A 20,230-nucleotide genomic window follows, 5' to 3' on the forward strand; every position below is an offset into this window, starting at 1 on the left:
CAGTCAGCCATGTGTGTATGGGAAGTTAGCAATTTTCCTAAGTACTGCGCTGAATCAGGGCCTTGAAGTATGCGCCTTTACAACCTAAGCTATATGGGAAGAAAACAAGGTGGTGACATTTTCAAGGCTTGGTTCTTCACTGAGGAACACATTCAGCTTCTACATATACAATGACAAGCAGTAATACATTTACACAAGAAGGTTAAGTGAAAGTCTACAGAGGTGGACTCAGATCCTTCCATCCTACTGGACACCTATATTCTTTCGAATTAAAGAGATTTTTAGGTTTATTAGTTATGTTAGATTATTCTGGATGCAGAAAAGTGTGGCCTCCCACCTGTTCTGAAGCCACAGCTACACTTCCAGCTTCTACCAGTAAAACTGTGTCAGTGAGAGATAAAAAAAGTGATTGTACTCCTAATACAGCCATCCAGCTAAATGCATTTATTCAGCGAAATAGCATCTCACTTTGCTGCACAAACTAGTATAAACTGTCCTCACGACAGCAGTACTTTTCCCAGTTATTTGAGGGATGCTGCTGTTCCAGTGACAACATAAAAGAGCACAGCAATCCTCTACAGGACTGCCAATCATTTGACCAAAGGCAGTTACACTTCAGATATTACTTTAAATTAAATATATACAATTTATATTATTAAATTTAATAACATAAAAAAAGGAGAGCTTAGCCAATTGTTTAGATTCATCTTACAGTAAACGAAGAAAAGCAGGCCCTTCTGACAGCATCATTAACATTACTCTATGGTAAAACAGATTAACATAACCTAGAATAACTCCAGTATAAACATGTACTTTTCAGAGCCATGTGTCTTACACCCCACGCATAAAAATTCAGTATCAGCACCTCGTCCTTGCTACTCAGGTATTATCATATGTAAATGTAATTCCATGTAATGGGCTATTTGTGTGTGTTTTCTTTAAAATTGCATACTGACAAAAGAGTTGTGAATTTGTAAGAAAAAGTTCAGCATTGGATTTCTATTTAAATGGAAGAATTACTGACTGGTATGGAGTAATAAAAGTTAACTTGGAAAGGTCACCTACCTCTGGGATACAGACTCTATTTGAATTAAGCAATATAACTGCAAGACACACAATCTAATGGATGTCTTCCAAAATCAAGTCATACTTGTACAGACAGTAAGGAATATCACTCAATAGCTATAATGAGTGAGGAATTCTTGGTGCAACTGGTGTGAAGAAAAATAATACATCCTATTTGCTTCTTTCATTTCAGTCTCCAAACAATGTTTCATGTTTTACTTTACCTTTAATCTTCTATGTATGCAGTGGTTATTAAAAAATAATAATAATAAACTGAATTTAATACAGATTTAGATGTCTGTTACTGACACCTACTGGGTAAAGTCACAACTGATCGTCCCACTCCAACATGATCTTCCCTGTCCTCAAGCAACTGAAGGCCCACAATTTTGGAAAAAATAGCTGTGGATTTTATTCCCATCATTTAAGGTTCAAGTGCCCTTAGTAGACAATATTGTGATAATTAGGAAGTTCCTGCTGTAAGACAGTAATTACCTTGAATCTATTGTAAATTGCATCATTACATCTGAAGAATTCTATCCAAAACACAGAAATTGTAGTAAACATAGAAGTTGTGAACAAAAAACACAACAAATTAATCTATGCAACTCTTTACAACAATTATGAATAATTACCTGAGTTCAGTAACCCACAATAAACTTAACATCTCAAGCCAGGTGGTCAAGGTAAGACTTTCTACAAAGCAGAATGAACTAGAGGTTATGATCATTAAGAACAAATAAAAGATTAATAATTGTTATCTCACAGTTAATAATTAGTCAGCCATCTCACAATTTGGGCTGGCCTTTCCCTTTCCATAAATAGCAACTGAATGACCAGGGAGAGCCCCCCACTTTCCTGCTAGTGTTGCTGCCCTAAACTGCATTATAGCATCCACAATGGCATTCAATGGAACCTGGCAGGTCTATGCTCAAGAGAACTATGAGGAGTTTCTGAAAGCTCTTGGTAAGTGTCTAGTTACTTTTGAAATAATTTGCTGGATTGCAACACACACTTTGCATGACATCTTTTATTACTGTATTTCTATGTTTTTTACTTTTGTTTGTATGACAAACTACCCCCTGCCAGGTAAGTCTGTTATTCCCAATTTGGAAATGAAAAGAAGCCAAAAAATCATTCAAATTGATGTAGAAAGGTTACAGATAACCCCCAAATCCCTAACATTAGAAGAGTCCCTCATGAAAGAAGACATATACCAGAAATCTACTTGTTTTGATTAACACATAACTTCTATAAATACACTTAACTAGAAACAAGTTGTCAGTGATAAATACAGATTTCCAACATGCTATTCGCAGTGCAGGCACTTTCTACAGCACTAGTGATTAACATGTGATAGCTGTTTAGTGAGCCGTAATGGTAGTTACAACTTAGTATGCGCCTATAATAATAAAAATGCACTTACGCGCTTGACAAAAAATTCACATTGGAGTTTTTAAGAGTATATGAGAGATATTCAGCAGAACAGAATTCAGTTACAGTTGAAAAGCCTAGTCCAACAGTATGACACCTGAACCAATTCCCGCTACTGCTAAAGATGATACAGTCAAATCATGCCGCAGACACCCTGATGAGGCAATCGGAGGCTACTCAGACTGTTGCAGCTCTGACTAGACAGATAACCACCACCTCCCATCTCCCAGGGAAGAGGTGAGCGAAACAAAAAAACCACACACATGGTTTTCATCATGGAGAAATGTTACCACATGGCAAGCTATTACTGAAAGAAGCAACACATATTCTGACACAAGATTAATTAATATAATATCAAAATCTATGCAAACTAGATGGAATGGAACAATATGCCCATAGAGAAGTGAGTCCAGAACAGGCTTATCTTTTAACTTGGACATCACTTTTTATTATTGTTTTGTATCTTTTGCACCTTTATTGGAGAAAAGAATTTGCTATTTCATATCAACACACTACTTTGTAACAGAAAAAGTCCTTTTTTGCCTTTTTTACAGCACTGCCAGATGACATCATCAAAGTCGCCAAAGATATTAAGCCTGTTGTTGAAATACAGCAAAAAGGAAATGACTTCATCGTGACATCAAAAACACCCAAGCAATCTGTCACTAACTCTTTTACACTTGGAAAAGAGGCTGACATTACTACTATGGATGGCAGAAAGCTAAAGGTAATATATTTCAGGAATGAGTGCATCTCTGTATTTATCCTTCTCAGTTTCTGTGTATGAGTGAAACTTGTTTGTACCATTTCTATTAGCATACATTTCTATCATTTCAACAGAAACATTTCTTCTAACACTCCTATTAAAATGCTGTGGTCTCCAGCTTAAATTAGTAGATGTGATTATAAAATACCAAGATCATTTAATTCCCATTTACATAGTCCTCTGCTTATTCAAATTGAATTGCAAAATGTAAAATTTTTTGTGATTTTTAAATCTGCTTCAACAGTGTACTGTGAACATGGTAAATGGGAAGCTTGTGTGCAAATCAGAAAAATTCTCTCATGAGCAAGAAATTAAAGGAAATGAAATGGTGGAGGTAAGTGTTAGAAAATAATGGCACATCAAGAAAAATGCTGAAGGAAAAAATGTTCTGTGTTGATTAGCTCTTAGTGTAGGCTTAATAACTTCAACAAATCTGGCTCTAAAATTATCACATTACTTGCAGAATTCCTTACTGGTGCTTAAATCTGCAGATACAGAACCGCAGTTAGTGGAAAATTCTAATAGTATCTTTTATTATTCCTGTTTCTCATTAAAACCAACTGCCTTAGATGACTCTCCTTTAAACATTACTCATATATTTAATGCATCCTGCTCAACAAATCTTTTTATTAATTACTACCCTGGGGCCAATTCTAGGCACTGAAGTGTGAAGGGCTTTGGCTGCTGAGCATGTTGCAGAAAGGCTCCTTATAAATTCCTCTAGACTACTATAGCAGTGCTTTTACCCTTAGCTTTATCCACAGCATTACCTCTGAAAAGAAAGTAAAAGCTGAGTCAAACCCAAAAACTTATAGTATGTTTGTTCCACCTACAATTGTTCAAAGTTCTTTAGTTAGTTCATAATTGTTCAGTACTGACAAAGAGCTTTTCTCTATAGACTTAAGCTCATCAGGCTTCTAAGTAGTATCCACTTGGCTAAAGACTACTACAAGAATGACAGCTAACTACATTAAAGTTGTATGTTTTGGACATACAATTTCCTAAGACCATTCTGGGTATCTCAAACTACTTTTCTAACATTGAGCAAGCAAAACATCAGGGAAAAGAACACATTACTATGTGGGACAGTGGATTTCTATTACAGGAAGCATGTCATTCTGGTAGTATCTGTGACATCACTTAAAAGAGACTGATAATATAAATGTCATCATCAACTACACTTTCAGATTTTTCTCTCTTCAGAGCTGGTTCTGCAAAAAATTTTCCTTCGTATGTTATAAACATATTTATAGGCAAGAACTGTAAATGTATTTTCTTGTGGAATAAGATGGATTTATATATGAATTGAAGAAACCCTAGCCAGCTAGTTACAAATAGATTTCCTGGAGTCTAAATAAAAAACAAGTTATGCATATTCATCTTCTACAGACTATGACTGTTGGTGGAGTAACACTTGTCAGAAGAAGCAAGAAAGTTTAAAGACAGATCACCTTCTTTGTGACACCTTTACATACCTAAAATAAAGTGCAGTTTCCACAAGGTGTGATCTTTGTTACCTGACAAAACAGTACAAAAAATAATGATTTCTACTCTCCTTTCACGTATGCATCACTTTGCATTATTATAAAACTGTGTTCTCCCTGCATACACTTATAGATCCCTTCTATATGCCAAGTGACAGCAGTCTGCCTCCCAGACAACCAACCTGCACACCAACTGGAACATCATGATTTATCATAATAACCCTTGGGAGCAGACAAAAGCTGATATAAATGATTCTTGATTTCTTACATACTCAGTCAACATATTCAGCTTTACCAAGAAAGCTTAGCCTTCTACTAAAACACTTTCTCTATAACCTAGCCAGTAAAGAACAATTAGATGTTTTTTAGCTGATATAAAACAGTAATATTTTAAAAGCTGTGAAGTATTTGTCATAAACAATTACGAAGTAGTAATAGGAATGACTGCTGTTAACTACACAAGAGTACAATTGAACAAAGATGAGGCACTACAAATGCAAAGGGTATTAAACATTCCAATTTTCAACATACTCCCAGTATCTGTCTGTCACAGTTCAAGTTTGTGAAACTCAAGTAAACTAGATCATTTATGTTCAGATTATGTGTCTCTACTTAAGTATAAAATGCACAGGACCTGTGCCTATAACTATTTCTGTTCAGTGCTGATTAGATCCTACTATTCTATTCGCAGTCCTACTTCATACTGAAGCCATCACAAGTTTGTTAGAACCAGTCTTGGGTGTAAGACCTCCACAAAAAAGTTGCTGGACTGGTTATGCCATTTAAAATCCTCATGGGGATGTTTGAGTCCAATTAAGAGTGCTGAGTCTCCCTCTTCGTACACTAGAAGAGCAGTTTGCTGGGGGGGACATTGTGTTTTAGTTAATAATACTTGCAACACGATATAAGCAATCCGGGAAGCATATTCTTATTCTGGGATAAGGCTGTCCTCATGGGGAAGTTTTACCGGCATAACCATCCAAGTATCATTGTGTTCATTTTGCTTCCCAGGCAGTACTAATGCTAAGTAACTTTTGCAGACTAAATTAGATTCCATATACACATAAATAAGATCAATGGAACAGAAGTCAAGACAGTGGTAAAACTCAGGGAGAAGGCTGCTTTAAAGCATTGGTACTGAAAAAAACCATGTAAGAGCTCGAAACACTTCTGTTTGGAAGTTGCTGGGTAACTGCTGCTAACTACACAATGAAACACTACAAAACAGAACATAGTTTTCCAACACTACATTTGCAGAACACTGCAAGTCTTCAGCGATCAAATGCTGCATCAGTAAACTGTAGGAAACAAAATACAAGACACTTCAGGTTTATTTCTAAACGAACACAAAGATCATTCATTGCTCTGAACAACACACTTAAAGCCTGTTACAAAGCAATTACTTTGATACATTCTGACAGAAAATGGGAATGATGTTAAAGCAAAATGTGAATATATTTGTTTGCTTTTAAAAGAAACATGAAGGTCTAATTTTGGTTCAATAACTACTCAAATATTCCCTGATCACTTCACATAATCTGCCTGACAGTCTTCCTGCTTCCCTATTCAACCCCTGATCAAAGACATCATGTCAATACATGACAACTGGTATACAAAGGCAGTTTAAGTATAGACCGTGGATACTACATACTAAAAACACATTCATCCTACATAGATCTTAAACTGATGCTAAACCATTTTAATTTGAAAGCACTAAAGTCCTAACAGAAATTTTAAAAGAAAAAAGAAATCACCTTACTTACTTCACAATTGTGGCGATTTAGTGTTTCCAACACCTGTGCCAATCTTTTCAATCCAATGGCAGTATTCTTCTGCCACAGGGCATTTCAGATTTAGGTGGAATAGTTCAGTTCCTTACTTTGATGCAAAATGGTCAAAACCTGAAGGATTTTGATTGGAGTGCAAACCTTGTCCCATTGCCCAAAATCAATCATTTCTGAAAGACAAACTCTTACAGGTTTGGATGACTGCACTGGATCTTCCACAAAACCAAGTGACTTTTTCTGCAAAGGAGAGTATTTATAATCGTATTTGAATCTTGTTCAAGAGTGTTATTTCCAGTCTGAAAAGCTCTGAAAGGGTAATCCTGGCAGCAAGTATTTCTAGCCATCACTAAACTCCACTCTTCGGTGATTCCATTGTTTTTCAGAATGTCTACAGAAAAAAAAAAATAATCTGGTTTGTGTCACACACTCCCACCATAATCCCAGTCTCTAATGTGCTTTCCTTGGCTTGATTTTCATGTTCTTTTGGTGACTTCTGTAAGCAGATCTGTGTATATATTGCACAAGGTAACAAACTCAACCTGCTCCTAGCATACTTCGTACAGAATAATGGTAACTGTAAATATCAAATGCAGAAAACATTGCCAGAGACCACCCATCTCTCTTCTGCAGAGTCCTGAACACTGACCACTGAGCATACAACCACCAGCATTTTCTTTTTTTCTAAAGAGCAGCATATGTAGTTGACATACACCTCCTGTGTCAGTGATGAAATTTCATCTGTCATTCAAAACACGTAGAAGCATCAGGCAATTCTGAGTGCGAGATTGCCAGGATATTAACAGCAAACATCCACACACCAGAGTTTTCATTCATATTCAGCCATTAGAAGTAAAAAAGGGAAAATACACTGGTGACAAGACATCAGGACTGCATTAACTCTTTAAGTCTTTCTCTCCCACCTGCAGTTTGCTGAAAATTCCTCCCATAAGCGAAGATTTGGGCATGCTGCTTTACTGAACCTTTCATCAAATCACCTGTAACTCAGTCACAGATCTGCCATTTACCTGCCTATATACCTACTGGTGAGTCACACATTAAGGTGTTAACAAAAAAGGGCTGGTCCTTTGCAAACAGCGCTGATCTACAACTGCCCGATGAAAACTCCCAGGGCCCAACAACGCTGTCGGTACCGGGTGATCCCACAAGCCACAGAGAAAGGCTTCGCATAGCCTGCCCTACAGCTCGACGCTCCAACCCGCCTCTGGGTCAGCTTATGGTGCTGGCCAACCGCACAGAAACGAGCCATAACGCCCAGAAACGGCAGCATGAGGCAGGAGACAACGCGTCACCTAACGACCAGAGCCCGCCCTCCATCTTCTCCGCGCGAGGAGCGCCGCTCCCGCCCTTCTCCCTCTTTCGGCGGGAAACGCGCGCGGCTGGGGTGAGCGCAGGACGCATGCGCGGGCAGCGCAGGGGGCGGGGGGACCCTCCCGCGCGGGCTGCGAGCAGCAGCGCATGCGCAGTGAGGGCAGGGCAGCGCTTGGCGCCGGCGGTTTGGGCGCCCCCCCCTCCCCTTTCTCCGCTGTTTCCCTCCTCGCGCGGAGCTCTCGCCGGAAGCCCCGCGGGAAGTCTCGCGAGAGGCGGCGGGCGGGCGGCGGTGGCGCTGCGTGCAGCTCCGGAGGGTCGCCTCAGCCGCTCGGCTCCCCGCAGCGCCTGGGCCCTGCTGTTCGCTCGTTCCCTCCCTCCCCCGCGTCCCCCACGCCGCCGCCGCCGCCGCCATGTCCCGCTACCTGCGCCCCCCCAACACCTCGCTCTTCGTGCGGAACGTGGCCGACGACACCCGGTGAGTGGGGGCGGGCGCCAGCGGGGAGCGGGGTCTACGCAGGCTTTGGCGGGCTCGCTAGGCCGCGCGGGGCGGCCGCCGCCGGAGGGGCGCGGGGGCCGCTGAGGGGAGGGGAGCGGGCGAGGCTGGCCTGTTCCCTTCTGCTGCTTTACCTTCCTCCCTGCCTTGCCTCCCTCCCGCGCCCTTCTCCATTTTCCTCTCCTCCTGGCTATGCTGCTCTGTTCCCCTCCTCTCCACGAGGATCGGTTTCAAAACAGCGTCCAGACAAAACAAAGCTGGGCCGGAGCAAAGTGGAACTCCCGGCCCCGCGTTTGAGTTTGTCCAGCGGGAGATCAAGGCGGGATTTGCTTCTCCACTTCGGTGCCCCTTAACCGTGCTGAGGATCGCTGGAGTTTTGAATGCTCTTTTGAAAAACGGCGATTGGTACTAGAAGGGAGAAACCAGCTCCTTGGCTGGGGGCTCCCCCAAAATTAAGGGTGTCGTTGGTGCCGCTAGTCTGGTAATTGCTGCCAGGTCAGGGGGAATGATCCCACGTTAACTGTTCTGTGTCGTGGCCTCTGCGGACGCTCAGCCTGGGGGGGGAAACAATGCTTTTTCTCCATAATAATCGTATTTCACCAAGATTCAGGACTAAATATTTGCAGCAACTTGGTGAAATAACTTTTCATTGGGAATTAAAAGAATTTAAAAGTGTGTCTTGCACGCGTTCTTATTTATTGCTTAGGTATTTTTAATAAACTGCTGGATTTCTCCTTTTTTTTTTTGTAGTTTGCCGTGTCCCTTTTGTGTGTGTTCTCAGCTGTGAAACGTTTATAGAGCACATTAGTATAGAACGCGTGCATGAGAGCATTCACATTTTTACTTACTGTAGAATTCATATGGGAGTCCCTGTAAAGTCTAGTGTAAAATTCAAACGTGAGTTTTCAAACTTGCTGCCTGGGCAGCTTGCACCAAAGTTGTTCAGCAAATAACAATAGCGTGGGTACGATGGAATGGAATGAACATCATTGTGATAAAAAGCGTAAAAAGCTTCAACTTAAAAATTTTAGATTTTTTATGTGCAAATTTTTTTCCTCTTTCCAATAGTTTATTTTACCGTAAAAACAGTCAGGGAGGACAATTCCAAACTTTTTAAAATAATGTGGATCCTATTGAGGCTTTCACCGTAAGCTTGTGATGAGATGGTACGTTGTTCTTAGAGGTGTTTTCATTGTGAGATCTTGATGTTGGTTGTCATAGTTCCCTCTGCCCTCACTATACACGTTGTAGATTCCCAACCAATAAGAAAGAGAAATGACTAGTCGTAACTCTTTCATACCACATAAATATGGTATTACATCAATCTTTCTCATACAGTTTATTGTCCTCAATTGACACAAAAATACATATAAAGGAGCTGATGTGGTTAAGAAATCTCTTTGTTCAGGAGACGATAGTTGTTCCAAGTATAGTTACAGATGTGTTGAATGGTTTTGTGCTCAGCTCTCTAAAGCCAACTGTTCGGAAAACATATCCTCAGGGCATGAGTGGTTGCTTGCTGAAGTTTTGTTCTATTTGATGTGGTTGCAAGTATTGATTATTCTACGGAAATAACTTTATGTGACTGGTTTATTCTCGTACTGTTTATTTGGATCTTACAGTTGATGTTTGCGTGTTGCAAAATAGTTGTCAAGAGTTACATGAGGTACTTGAATAACATTAATTCTTAGATCCTTCTTTTCACTTTCTGCCAACTTTTGCTAGTACATCCTGCATTGAATTGACTAATACGTGTCACTTCTCGGTTTACATTTCTATTGCAGAGTTACGCTGAATGCTAGTTTCAAAATGCCAGGGTATATTTTAAGCATCCCAATTCTTGAGTGTTTCAGGAAAACCTAGTGTGTCATTTAACAGTGAACTGCTCAAACACTTTTTCCCCAAAAAAATGTCTTGCTGTGTTCATTCTCTACCAGCTGCTTCCAAAAAGATGGGTAGTCGTATTGATTGTAAATTTAATTTTTAATTAGGACTTTTTTTTTTATTTGGTAGATGTTTTATAACATCTTAAATAGTGAAAAACCATATAAGATATTTGTGATATTCTAGGTCTGAAGACTTGCGCCGTGAATTTGGTCGTTATGGGCCTATAGTTGATGTATACGTTCCACTTGACTTCTACACTCGTCGTCCCAGAGGATTTGCTTATGTTCAATATCCTTTCTTCAGATGGCTGATTAGTGAGGGGTGTTGAAGTTTGAAATTCAAGTTTGTGTAAGAGGTAACAAATCTAAATGAAAAAGCAGTTTACTTTTGTGTTGTATCTAATAAGTGTCTTCTATTGTGGTGTTTCATTATTTTTGAAGATTAACTTCTCTCAGTTGTTCTTTGACTTTTTGCAAACCTTAATTCAAGTCCAGTAATATAAAAGTTTGCTTATGTCACTGAAATTAATACTATATGATTTAAATGAAAATTTATCACTGACTCAAAATTGTCTAGCACGTTTTTATTATCACTGGTATGTAAGTAAACTTGTGCTTAGCAAACTGTGGCTGGTATTCATTGTTAATTTAACAAATGGAAACTGGAATCACTTGATCAAAATCAGATTGTATAAAAAATGAGGTGAAATTCTTTCTTTAATATTGTCCCCTAATTTACTGTCCTCTGTTGTTGCCTCAGAATGTAAAGCTGTACAGTAATGGCGACCCCAAAGAGAAAGCATGAAAGAACCTTTAGAGTAGAGTTCAACAATTAAGGCAAGTAGACAAGCCAAAGACCTCTTAAGGATCAGGCTTGAAGAGAAGGGAGAGTTTGGGAAAAGAAAAAATAAAGAAAAGCTGGAAGAAGGACAAGCCATAATGGGAGACAAAGCTTCGCTTTATCTACAAAAGGGGGAAAAGGTTGTTTTTCAAAGTAAAAGATAAAGCCATCTGTCATTTTTGGCCAAGCATCTCATGACAAGTCCTTCTGACAAGCACTTAAAGAGTTAAAGGTCAAGATGAAGTTGAATGGTGGCCAAGATTAAAGGAGTCATACCTGATGTATCCTACAGAATAACAGTTTTTCTTCTGTTTGTCATGTAAGCAGTAATTTGATGAATGATTCTGGTTTAGTCCATTGACAAAACCTGTGATATTTCTCTTGTGAGTGCTACTGTAACTGTGGTCTTGAATGAAAGTGCATTCGTTCTTGGTTTATCAAGATACGTACCTGCAAGGTGATCGTTTATTTTCTGCATAGTGATGCTGATGATGAACTGAGCTGCTACAAGGAGAAAGGCAATTAATTCTTTCAGGTCACATAGCTGGAGGAAGGTGTGTGAATTACAGTAGCGGTCAGTCTTGTGGCTTAAAATTGGTAAAGTCTGTGTTACTGAACACCTGACCTGACCGACAGGGGTTTTAGTGTATGCTTTTATCTCAGACTGCTGATGGTCTGTATAGGTGTCCATGGCATTACAGAATTTAAACTTAAAATCAGTTGTGAAAAAAGGGAAAGCTGTATCCCCATTCTAAAGTTGATAGACACATGTTAATTTTTTCTGCTGGTATGCCTAACGTAATTTAAGAACTAGGAATTGATTTTAGTAAAGTCAATGTAGTGGAGAGAACTGAATGACCATTAACAAATTTATTTTGAAAAGGATACTGTTGGGTGTTTTTTTTTTTCCTTACATAAGTACAAGTGGGAGAAGAAAAAAGTTAAAAGTATCGTGTAACAGCTGCTTGCTGATGGAGAAGTTCATGGTCATATTAAGAGATTTTAATTTTATTGTAGGAGTTCTCAGATAGCTGGTGGTTAATTAAAAAAAATAGTTTACTAGTGTGTACTGTAGCATGACCAAAAGAACTTCAAACAACCCCATAAAACTGTAAAATTAGAAAATAACTTTTTTTTTTAATTTTAAACACCAAATCTGTAAACTCCTCAAATTCTCAAGTACCTTAACACTCACCACATTTGAAGATGTCCGTGATGCAGAAGATGCTCTCCATAATTTGGATCGAAAGTGGATTTGTGGTCGGCAAATAGAAATCCAATTTGCACAGGGGGATCGGAAGAGTAAGTGCCTTGCATGTATTTCATCAAACTGTGATTTTAGCCTTAATGTTTAGTGCCAGGCAACATTGCGTGTGTTATTAGTTGTTGTGATATGTTCTTACTTGTGTATAAATAGTATGTGGATGTTTTGCTTTTTATCCAGTAACTATTAATGACTCATTTTAATTAAAAACAGATAACCAAGTACAACAGTCACTTACCACAGTCTGAGTCTTGCTGCTAGCTGCAAATTCTTAAGAGTTTTCTATGCAGTTCTACGTGTTTCTGCAAAGAAAGCTTGACTGTGGAAAATTCTCTGGTAGAATGAGTAGCCCAGTTTTAAAGTATTGCAGTGTTTATATTGTGTTGAAGCAGATTAGGGTTTTTGCGTGTTAACGTTCCCTAGTACAGTCCAATTTCCAGCATTGAGAAAATGTCTTCATTTTTACTTACCTTGAAATTTGCTTGTATCCTGAAGGTATCTCAATTCAACATGGCAGAGAAGTCTTCTGCACAGCCAATTGCAAAGAGAACTTGGCTCTTTTAAACCTCTTACTTGTATACATATTCTTAATATATAGATAGATACAGACATAAAAACTAAAATGTGCCATTGGTACACCTAACACATACTTGTTGATCTAAACCAGGACTATAATACTCATGTGCAGCTGGGGAGTAAGAGCATCTTAAAGATCTTTCAGTTAAAAGCTATCAAAGAAACAACCATAACTGTCCAGGTTTCCCTCAAATGTGCACAATTAACTTTTATTGAAGTCAGTGAAAATTACATCCTCTGAAGGACAAGTTGCTGTCATGTATATAAACACTGGAATATCTAATAAGTTCTCCAAACAAAATTAAATAAATCTACCTTAGTGTTATAAACAGTGGCACTTAAAACATTAAACTTGTAGCCATTTGGTACAGATAGTGTTCGTTACATCATGGCATGTTTAAAATACTTTGAGTGTGGTCTTTGGGTTTGAATAAGAATGGGATTTAATACAAAGGAAAGATAGCAGTGCTGCTTCGAGAAAATGCAACAATAAGTTTGTTCATACTTCTTAATTATTTTAGTAACTAAGTGTTGCTGTTTAACCCCAGCTGGTAACCAAGTACCATGCAGCTGCTCCCTCACTTCCCCCCCAGCACTCCCGCACCCCAGCAGGATGGGGAGGAGAATTGGGAAGGAATGTAAAACACAATGGTTGAGACAAGAACAATTTAATAATTGAAAAAAAAAATTTTAAATACTACTATTGTAACAATTACAATGGCAAGGAGGGAAAAGGGGAGAGGAAATAAATCCAAAGGGAAAGGAGAAAACAAACGGAGTGATGCACAATACAGTTGCTCACCACCCACTAACCGATGCCCAGCCAGTCCCCCAGCAGCAGTTGGCAGGGCCTGGCCAGCCCTCCCCATGATGTCCCATGGTACGGAATACCTCTTTGGCCAGCTCGGGTCAGCCATCCTGGCTGTGTCCCCTCCCAGTTTCTTCTGCCACTCCAGTCTTCTCGCTGGTGAGGCCCAAGAAACTGCAAAGCCCTTGACTTAGTATAGATACCTAGCAACAACTAAAAGAATCAGTGTGTTATCAACATTGTTCTCACACCAAATCCCAAACACTGTGCTGCACCAGCTACTCGAAGAAAATTAACTTTATCCCAGCTGAAACCGGGACACAAAACCACAGAGTGAATGTGCATTGTTGTATCGGTGCGGGGGTACTTTTAGTATTGCACTTCTCTTTGTGTGGCATCCATTGATGCTTCTGTATAAGCTGTCTGCTAATGATTAAAAGAAGACTGTGTGGTCAAGAAAATATGTGTTTAATTAGTTCACTGTTAACTTTCACTTTTTGGGTAAATTCAGGAATGTTAGAATGTTTCGGTCATGGGTTTGGCCTGTCATACTGGTTCCCCAGTGGCTTGAAATCACCTTAGCCAGTTCTGTGTTCTGGTTTTATGGAGCATTAGGCCTTTCTTACTTTTTCTTGGGGGGGGGGTGGGGTGGGGTGTTTGTTTTGGTTTTGGGTGGTGGCGTTTTTTCCCCTAGGTCTATAATGCCCACAAGGCTGCATTAATTTTTGTCCAGTGGTTAAAGCAGCAAAAAGCAAATGGCATAGGGCAGTCTCTCATCTGTCCTTTTCATAAATGTCTCTGCTAGAATCATGAATTAGGTTTCTGCTAAACACCAAATGTATGGATTAGTAGTGTCACTAAAGGGAAAGTAGGGCATCTTTTTTAACTTAAAACGTTAAATTGCTATTTTTTACAGCACCAAATCAAATGAAAGCCAAGGAAGGGCGAAACCTATACAGTTCTTCTCGTTACGATGACTATGACAGATATAGGCGATCTAGAAGTCGGAGTTACGAAAGGAGACGGTCTAGAAGTCGTTCTTTTGATTACAGCTATAGAAGATCGTATAGTCCCAGAAAGTAAGTGTAGCGTGTGTTTGGCTTTAACTGCACAGCAGTCTGTTGGAGGAGAAACACCACATTGACTATTTAATTTTTAAAATTTTGAATAATCTTTTTCTATTGTGGGAGTAACTTGTGGGAGTTACATATCTTGCATGCTACATCAGATCAGAAATATGAATGAAATGATTCTGTGTTTCACTGAAGAATAATTAAAAGTAAACGCACAGCTTGAAAAATAGTTGATTAAGCATTTGTATATATATATACGTAGGTATTTGTCACCGTTTACTTTTTCTGATGTACCTTTTTAGCAGTAGACCTACTGGAAGACCTCGTCGTAGCAGAAGCCATTCGGACAATGATAGGTAAAACACTTTTTACACCCTTTCAATTGAAAACTAGATGACTGTATTTCTTTTACTATAGGTTTAAAAAAAGTTTCTCCTGCAAAAACGGTAAACAATTTTTAATGTACTAGATGTCTAAGAATAGTGTTTTTACATTCAAATCTCCTCTCTCCCCTTTATTCTGATAGGTTCAAACACCGCAATCGATCTTTTTCAAGATCTAAGTCCAATTCAAGATCACGATCCAAGTCACAGCCCAAGAAAGAAATGAAGGCTAAATCACGGTCTAGGTCTGCATCTCACACCAAATCTAGAGGCACCTCTAAAACAGATTCTAAAACACACTATAAGTCCAGCTCAAGATATGAAAAGGAGTCGAGAAAAAAAGAACCAGCTAGATCCAAATCACAGTCAAGATCACATTCTAGATCTAGGTCAAAATCCAGATCAAGGTCATGGACTAGTCCCAAGTCCAGTGGCCACTAACAGTGTATTCATGTTGGTTTTAGGCATGTAAGATTCATTTACACACAGTTCAGTTTACTTAAATTATCAGGAATATGATGTTTCAACAGTGCTAAAAAATATTTTCTCTGTCAGTTTTCCCTGTAGCCAACAATGGTTAAAATTAAAACAGTGTTGAGAAGCCACTGAGAGGGAGTGAGAAAGAGAGAGAGAGAATGTCCATTTGGTTAAATGTCATGGGCAGCTACTGATCTGGTTGTGGTGTCTCTATGTATATTTTTGTAAAGATTTGCATTTTTAATGCTTAGATATTGGTGATGACTTGATTGATCGTAACTTGCAACATTGTCCTATTAAAAATGTCATACCCGTAGAGAAATTGGTACCGGTTTGTGCTGAACAGTTAAACCCACTGTTTAACTTGTTCTTTAATGCTAAACTTTGTGATAAAATGGAAAACTGGACAGCTGTAGTGCAACACTGACCGCTGTGAAATGCAGACTGGCAATTTTATGTTTCCATTGTTCAAAGGCAGGTTTCTGTGTTCTCCATGCCCACTGACACAAGTAGGTTGGTAAATGGAGCTCTACGGAGAGAGATATTTTTGAGCTTTCTCTTTAACCCTGCTATCTGGAGAGATGGTACTAACCTTGCATGTACTACATGGGGAGAGAGTTGGTCTTGGAAGACTGTGCAGAGATTGTGCAGTGTCGTGACCTGTCAGGATAGAGGCTTCACTGCTTTTGACCTGGCTGCTAGTACTAAATGTGTGAGGGGGGAGGGGGGAACCACCTTGAAATGGAAAATTAAATTCAGATTTCGGCAAATGGCAGAGCAACTAAATATTAGGTTGTGTGTACATTTTATGCAGTTTTTGTATCTATTCTAAATTTTAGTGAGCAGTTAACCATAAAATTGCTTAGTTTTCCTGCTGTTAGATACAAGTAGATCGTTTCGAGTTGTGTGTGTACAGTATATAAGAACTAAACTTTTATGCCAATGACTCCTGTGGTTAGTTGGTGTATTCATAGGTATAAAACTGTAGCCATCTCTCTTCCTGAGTAACAAAGGCTTGCTTTTACACATCAAAAAGTATTTGGTCAAGCAAGTCTAAATCACTTCTTCCTCAGAATGGATAGTGGTTTGGTTACAAGGTTTCATTTTACTTAAGAACAAATGTTTGAAGTTGGATATGAACAAGAGCTGCATCTCTAGCTATTTAGTTTATCACTAATACAGTATATTTAGTAAATTGAATGTGAAAAATAACAAAACCAGTGTGTAATCTTACCAGTATTTCTCTAGAAAGCAAGATAATTTGTTATGAAAATGGCTTTTGGCATTGTTTTTTCTATTTACCTTCAAAAGCCAGCATCAAACACCTAGTGTTCCTCTCTGTCTTATGTAGTAGCATATAAAGACATTGATTTCAGAAAGTTCCTTTTTAGAGAAATGTTTTAGGTTTTGGTTTTAGTGTTTCCAGCAGGGCCTTTAAAAAAAATGCAGATGGCTTTTAAATATTGGCAGTGGAACGTGCTTAGGGGGTTGATCCTAGAATCTTTGTACATTTGATAGTATTTCTAACTTTTTCTTTACTGTTTGCAGTTAATGTTCATGTTCTGCTATGCAATCATTTATATGCACGTTCCTTTAATTTTGTAGACCTTCCTGGATGTATAGTTTAAAAACAGCAAAAAGTCTATTTAAAACTGTAGCAGTAGCGTGCAGCTCTAGCAGAGGAAAGTTGTGGGATTAAACTTTGTATTTCCTTTCTTATAGAGGCTTCTAAAAAGGTATTTTTATATGTTCTTTTTAACAAATATTGTGTACTACCTTTAAAACATCAATGTTTTGATCAAAATAACTAAAGACCCAGCTTATTTTCTGCTTGCTGTAAATTTAGCAAACATGCTGTAATAAAAAAATGAAGGAAATACTGATCCACTGGAATTATTGTAGCTTTAGAATTTGACTCCAGAGCATGGTTAGGAGTAGAGCTATGCATCCCTTATGGAGTAAAATCCTTACTATGGTATTTCAGTAAAGTCAGGAATTTATCGTTTAATGTCTGAATAAATGCCATTTCACATTTTTTAAAGGGGTACTAGACAAGATAAGAATGATAAGCATAGGTTTTAATCTAATGTATTGAAATTTCTTTTCCGTTAACTTCCATTATTGCTGGATGGACTGCCCTATGGTTAGAATTCAGATATTATTAGCCAGGTTATGAACTAGTTAAAATCAACAACTGAAGATCCATATAGAACCAAATTTCTAGTATCACTGTATCGATTTGTATTTGCCATACGAAAAATGGCACCAGCAATCGTTCTCTAGAAGGTGGCAAAACTTTGCTGGTGACGTTTAGAAATTGAGCTGCCTTCTGGCGCTTCTGGTATATACAGCTGGTTCTTCTTATGCCGCTGAAGGAAAACAACTCTGACAAGCACTTAATTGCTTTGATAAACCCGCTCCTACACTTTGGAAGTTGAGCTGCGGTTGTCTCATAGCTTTCTGCTTGTAACAGCAGAAAACCCCACCCTTCTTCAGCTTTCTTATGAAGAAAGACTATATGAATATAGTCTTCGTGACTAAAATCCTGCTGAAAAGTAGTCCGCCTGCCTGTGTCGTGGGGAAGTGTGGGTTTGTTTTTGTCAGCAACCTGCAAGGGGTTGCTCTAAGTAATGTTCACGTTAGTCCAGCCAGAGCTACAGCTGGATGGGTGGGGAGGAGGAGGGAGAACATCTTTGTGTCCAGGCTGAGGTTCTAATTTGAGACTGCAGAGTAACAGTAACTATACCTTAACTATTTTGTCAGCATGTCCTTATGTTGTGTGCCTCAACATTTATGTATAGCACAGTTTAAATTTTTTGTTTTGAAAATCCAGTTCATCATTGCAAGTATAATGTAGTATCTGACAGTTCTGATGGTTCTTTCTTTCTCTCCCAGAGGTAGGACTAAACTTTGACTTGACTTGTGTATATGAACAAGCCAGAAAAGCCGAACACAAACCCACGATGTTTCAAGAGTGCATGAATAAAGATGTTGTCCTAGTTCTTGCTCCCATGGAAAAATTGTGAAGAAGCTGTTCTGTGGGCCTTTCAGTTGGGGACGAGTTAGCAGGATGTGGCCAAAAGGGCAGGGAATGTTTACGCATTCATGCAAGTCAAGCCACAGCCCATCTAGATAACATCTCCCTTCCTTGGTGCAGGAATCCTAATCCTGCTCTAAAAAAAGCGGGAGCCTGTCTTGTGCAAGCTACCTGCAGGTTATGCACAGCTGGAATGCAAGAACATAACGCAGGCTACAAAAGATCATGTATAGGCATCTTTCTTTTGGAGTCTCAAGAACGGTGGGAATTATGTTTTTCTGTGGTAAACTAGATTTTGTCATTCCTGCAAAATTTGTAGAATTGAAGTAGTGTGTTAAAAAAAAAAAAAAATATTCTGCTGAAAGTAATGGCTGTGCTCCAAAATATCTGCAGCGTATTGATTTATCTCAGCAGTAATAGAAGGCTCTATTGGAACTTCTTTTTCACCAAAAGTCCATGCACCCAACCGATAATTAAAAAAAATAATCTTAAATTTAGTGGTTAAGTAGCTGGGTGTTTAAATTAGGGACTATAATAGACTGGTCTCTGAAAGCTAAGTGTTATCCTTTCTATGTCTTTTAAAGATGTTTAAATGTACAGTATAATGGCTTTATTCAAAGTGGAACTTTTCAATTTAAATGTTACTTTTAGCTCTCTTCTTGGAAGGAGCGCTTTTTCTTACTGTTTAGTCTGGGGTAACAGCTTGAAATATGTTCAGAGAAGGGCAATTGGATTGATATACATCACAGCACTGCTACTTGATTTTTGGCAGGGATGTTGCAGATTAACATTTCGAAGTACAAAGGGATAAATTTACACATTTTTAGGACATAATCACCCATTAATAATTGCTGGTTTTCTCCATTTATCTTGTAACTTGCTTAAAGTCTGTAGTCCATTGCTATAATATTTGTCTAAAGATGCTCTTACTGATGAGACTATTCTAGGAAGGGAAGACTATGTACCCTGTAGTGTGTTTGATCAAAAGATGCTGATGTTTTTTATTCATACACATCCTTTCTTCTTGAGTTTTGTGTTCCATCTGTGCAAATAACCCTGTGAATTGGGAATAAAATGTACAAGTTTTGACTATAACTTTGAGAGCACCTTCTGACTCAATTCCTACAAGCCGGAGCCTGGTGGAGGCTGAGCACCAAGCACTGCGCACCCAGGGCAGAGCCAGCGCCCAACTCCTCTGACAAGCTTAAAGTTGCACCTACTCAGACTAGAGCTTGTCCCACAGGCAGGCTGGGGTGGGTTTTGTGAGTGACCTTAGTGTGAATTTTCGAGCCCCATGTTCACAAGGCCCTGGCAGGGTGCGAGCGCGAGGGCTGTAGTTCAAGAAACCTCCTTTGTTGTGATTCCCAACTTGTGATGCTCAGCCTGCCCCTTCCTGCCAGATAAAAATAAAAATAATGGTAGAGTTTCCTGCTGCTTAAGGATAAATACCTTCAACACTCAAAAGCCTCACAGAAAACCTTGAGCTGTCAAAATACTGTAAAAAGCCACCTGCCTGTTACCATCTTC

At 38.9% G+C, this 20,230-nt stretch overlaps 2 protein-coding genes across 6 annotated transcripts; both read left to right on the forward strand.

Annotated features, from left to right (window-relative positions):
- Positions 1–68: 68 nt before the first annotated feature.
- On the forward strand, positions 69–7,955 carry LOC308060771 (fatty acid-binding protein, liver). The gene is made up of 4 exons (XM_080379887.1): positions 69–2,031; positions 3,054–3,226; positions 3,510–3,599; positions 4,655–7,955. Exons 1-4 carry the CDS (start codon positions 1,965–1,967, stop codon positions 4,703–4,705), a joined length of 381 nt encoding a protein of 126 aa, XP_080236013.1. The 5' UTR covers positions 69–1,964; the 3' UTR covers positions 4,706–7,955.
- Positions 7,956–8,126: 171 nt separating this feature from the next.
- Positions 8,127–19,798, forward strand: SRSF10 (serine and arginine rich splicing factor 10). Of its 5 annotated transcripts, XM_080379879.1 has the most exons (7): positions 8,127–8,340; positions 10,429–10,533; positions 12,284–12,387; positions 14,650–14,812; positions 15,109–15,162; positions 15,333–15,434; positions 18,562–19,798. In XM_080379879.1, the coding sequence occupies exons 1-7, from the start codon at positions 8,276–8,278 to the stop codon at positions 18,578–18,580; spliced, it is 612 nt and encodes a 203-aa protein (XP_080236005.1). In that variant the 5' UTR covers positions 8,127–8,275; the 3' UTR covers positions 18,581–19,798. The 5 variants fall into 5 exon arrangements, with proteins under 5 accessions (XP_080236005.1, XP_080236006.1, XP_080236007.1 ...); XM_080379880.1 differs by lacking the exon at positions 15,333–15,434; XM_080379881.1 differs by lacking the exon at positions 15,333–15,434 and having other exon boundaries at positions 15,112–15,162.
- The last annotated feature ends 432 nt before the right edge of the window (positions 19,799–20,230 follow it).

The sequence above is a fragment of the Falco punctatus genome, assembly GCF_963210335.1.
Source record: "Falco punctatus genome assembly, chromosome: 3".
In the NCBI taxonomy this organism is placed as follows: Eukaryota; Metazoa; Chordata; class Aves; order Falconiformes; family Falconidae; genus Falco; species Falco punctatus.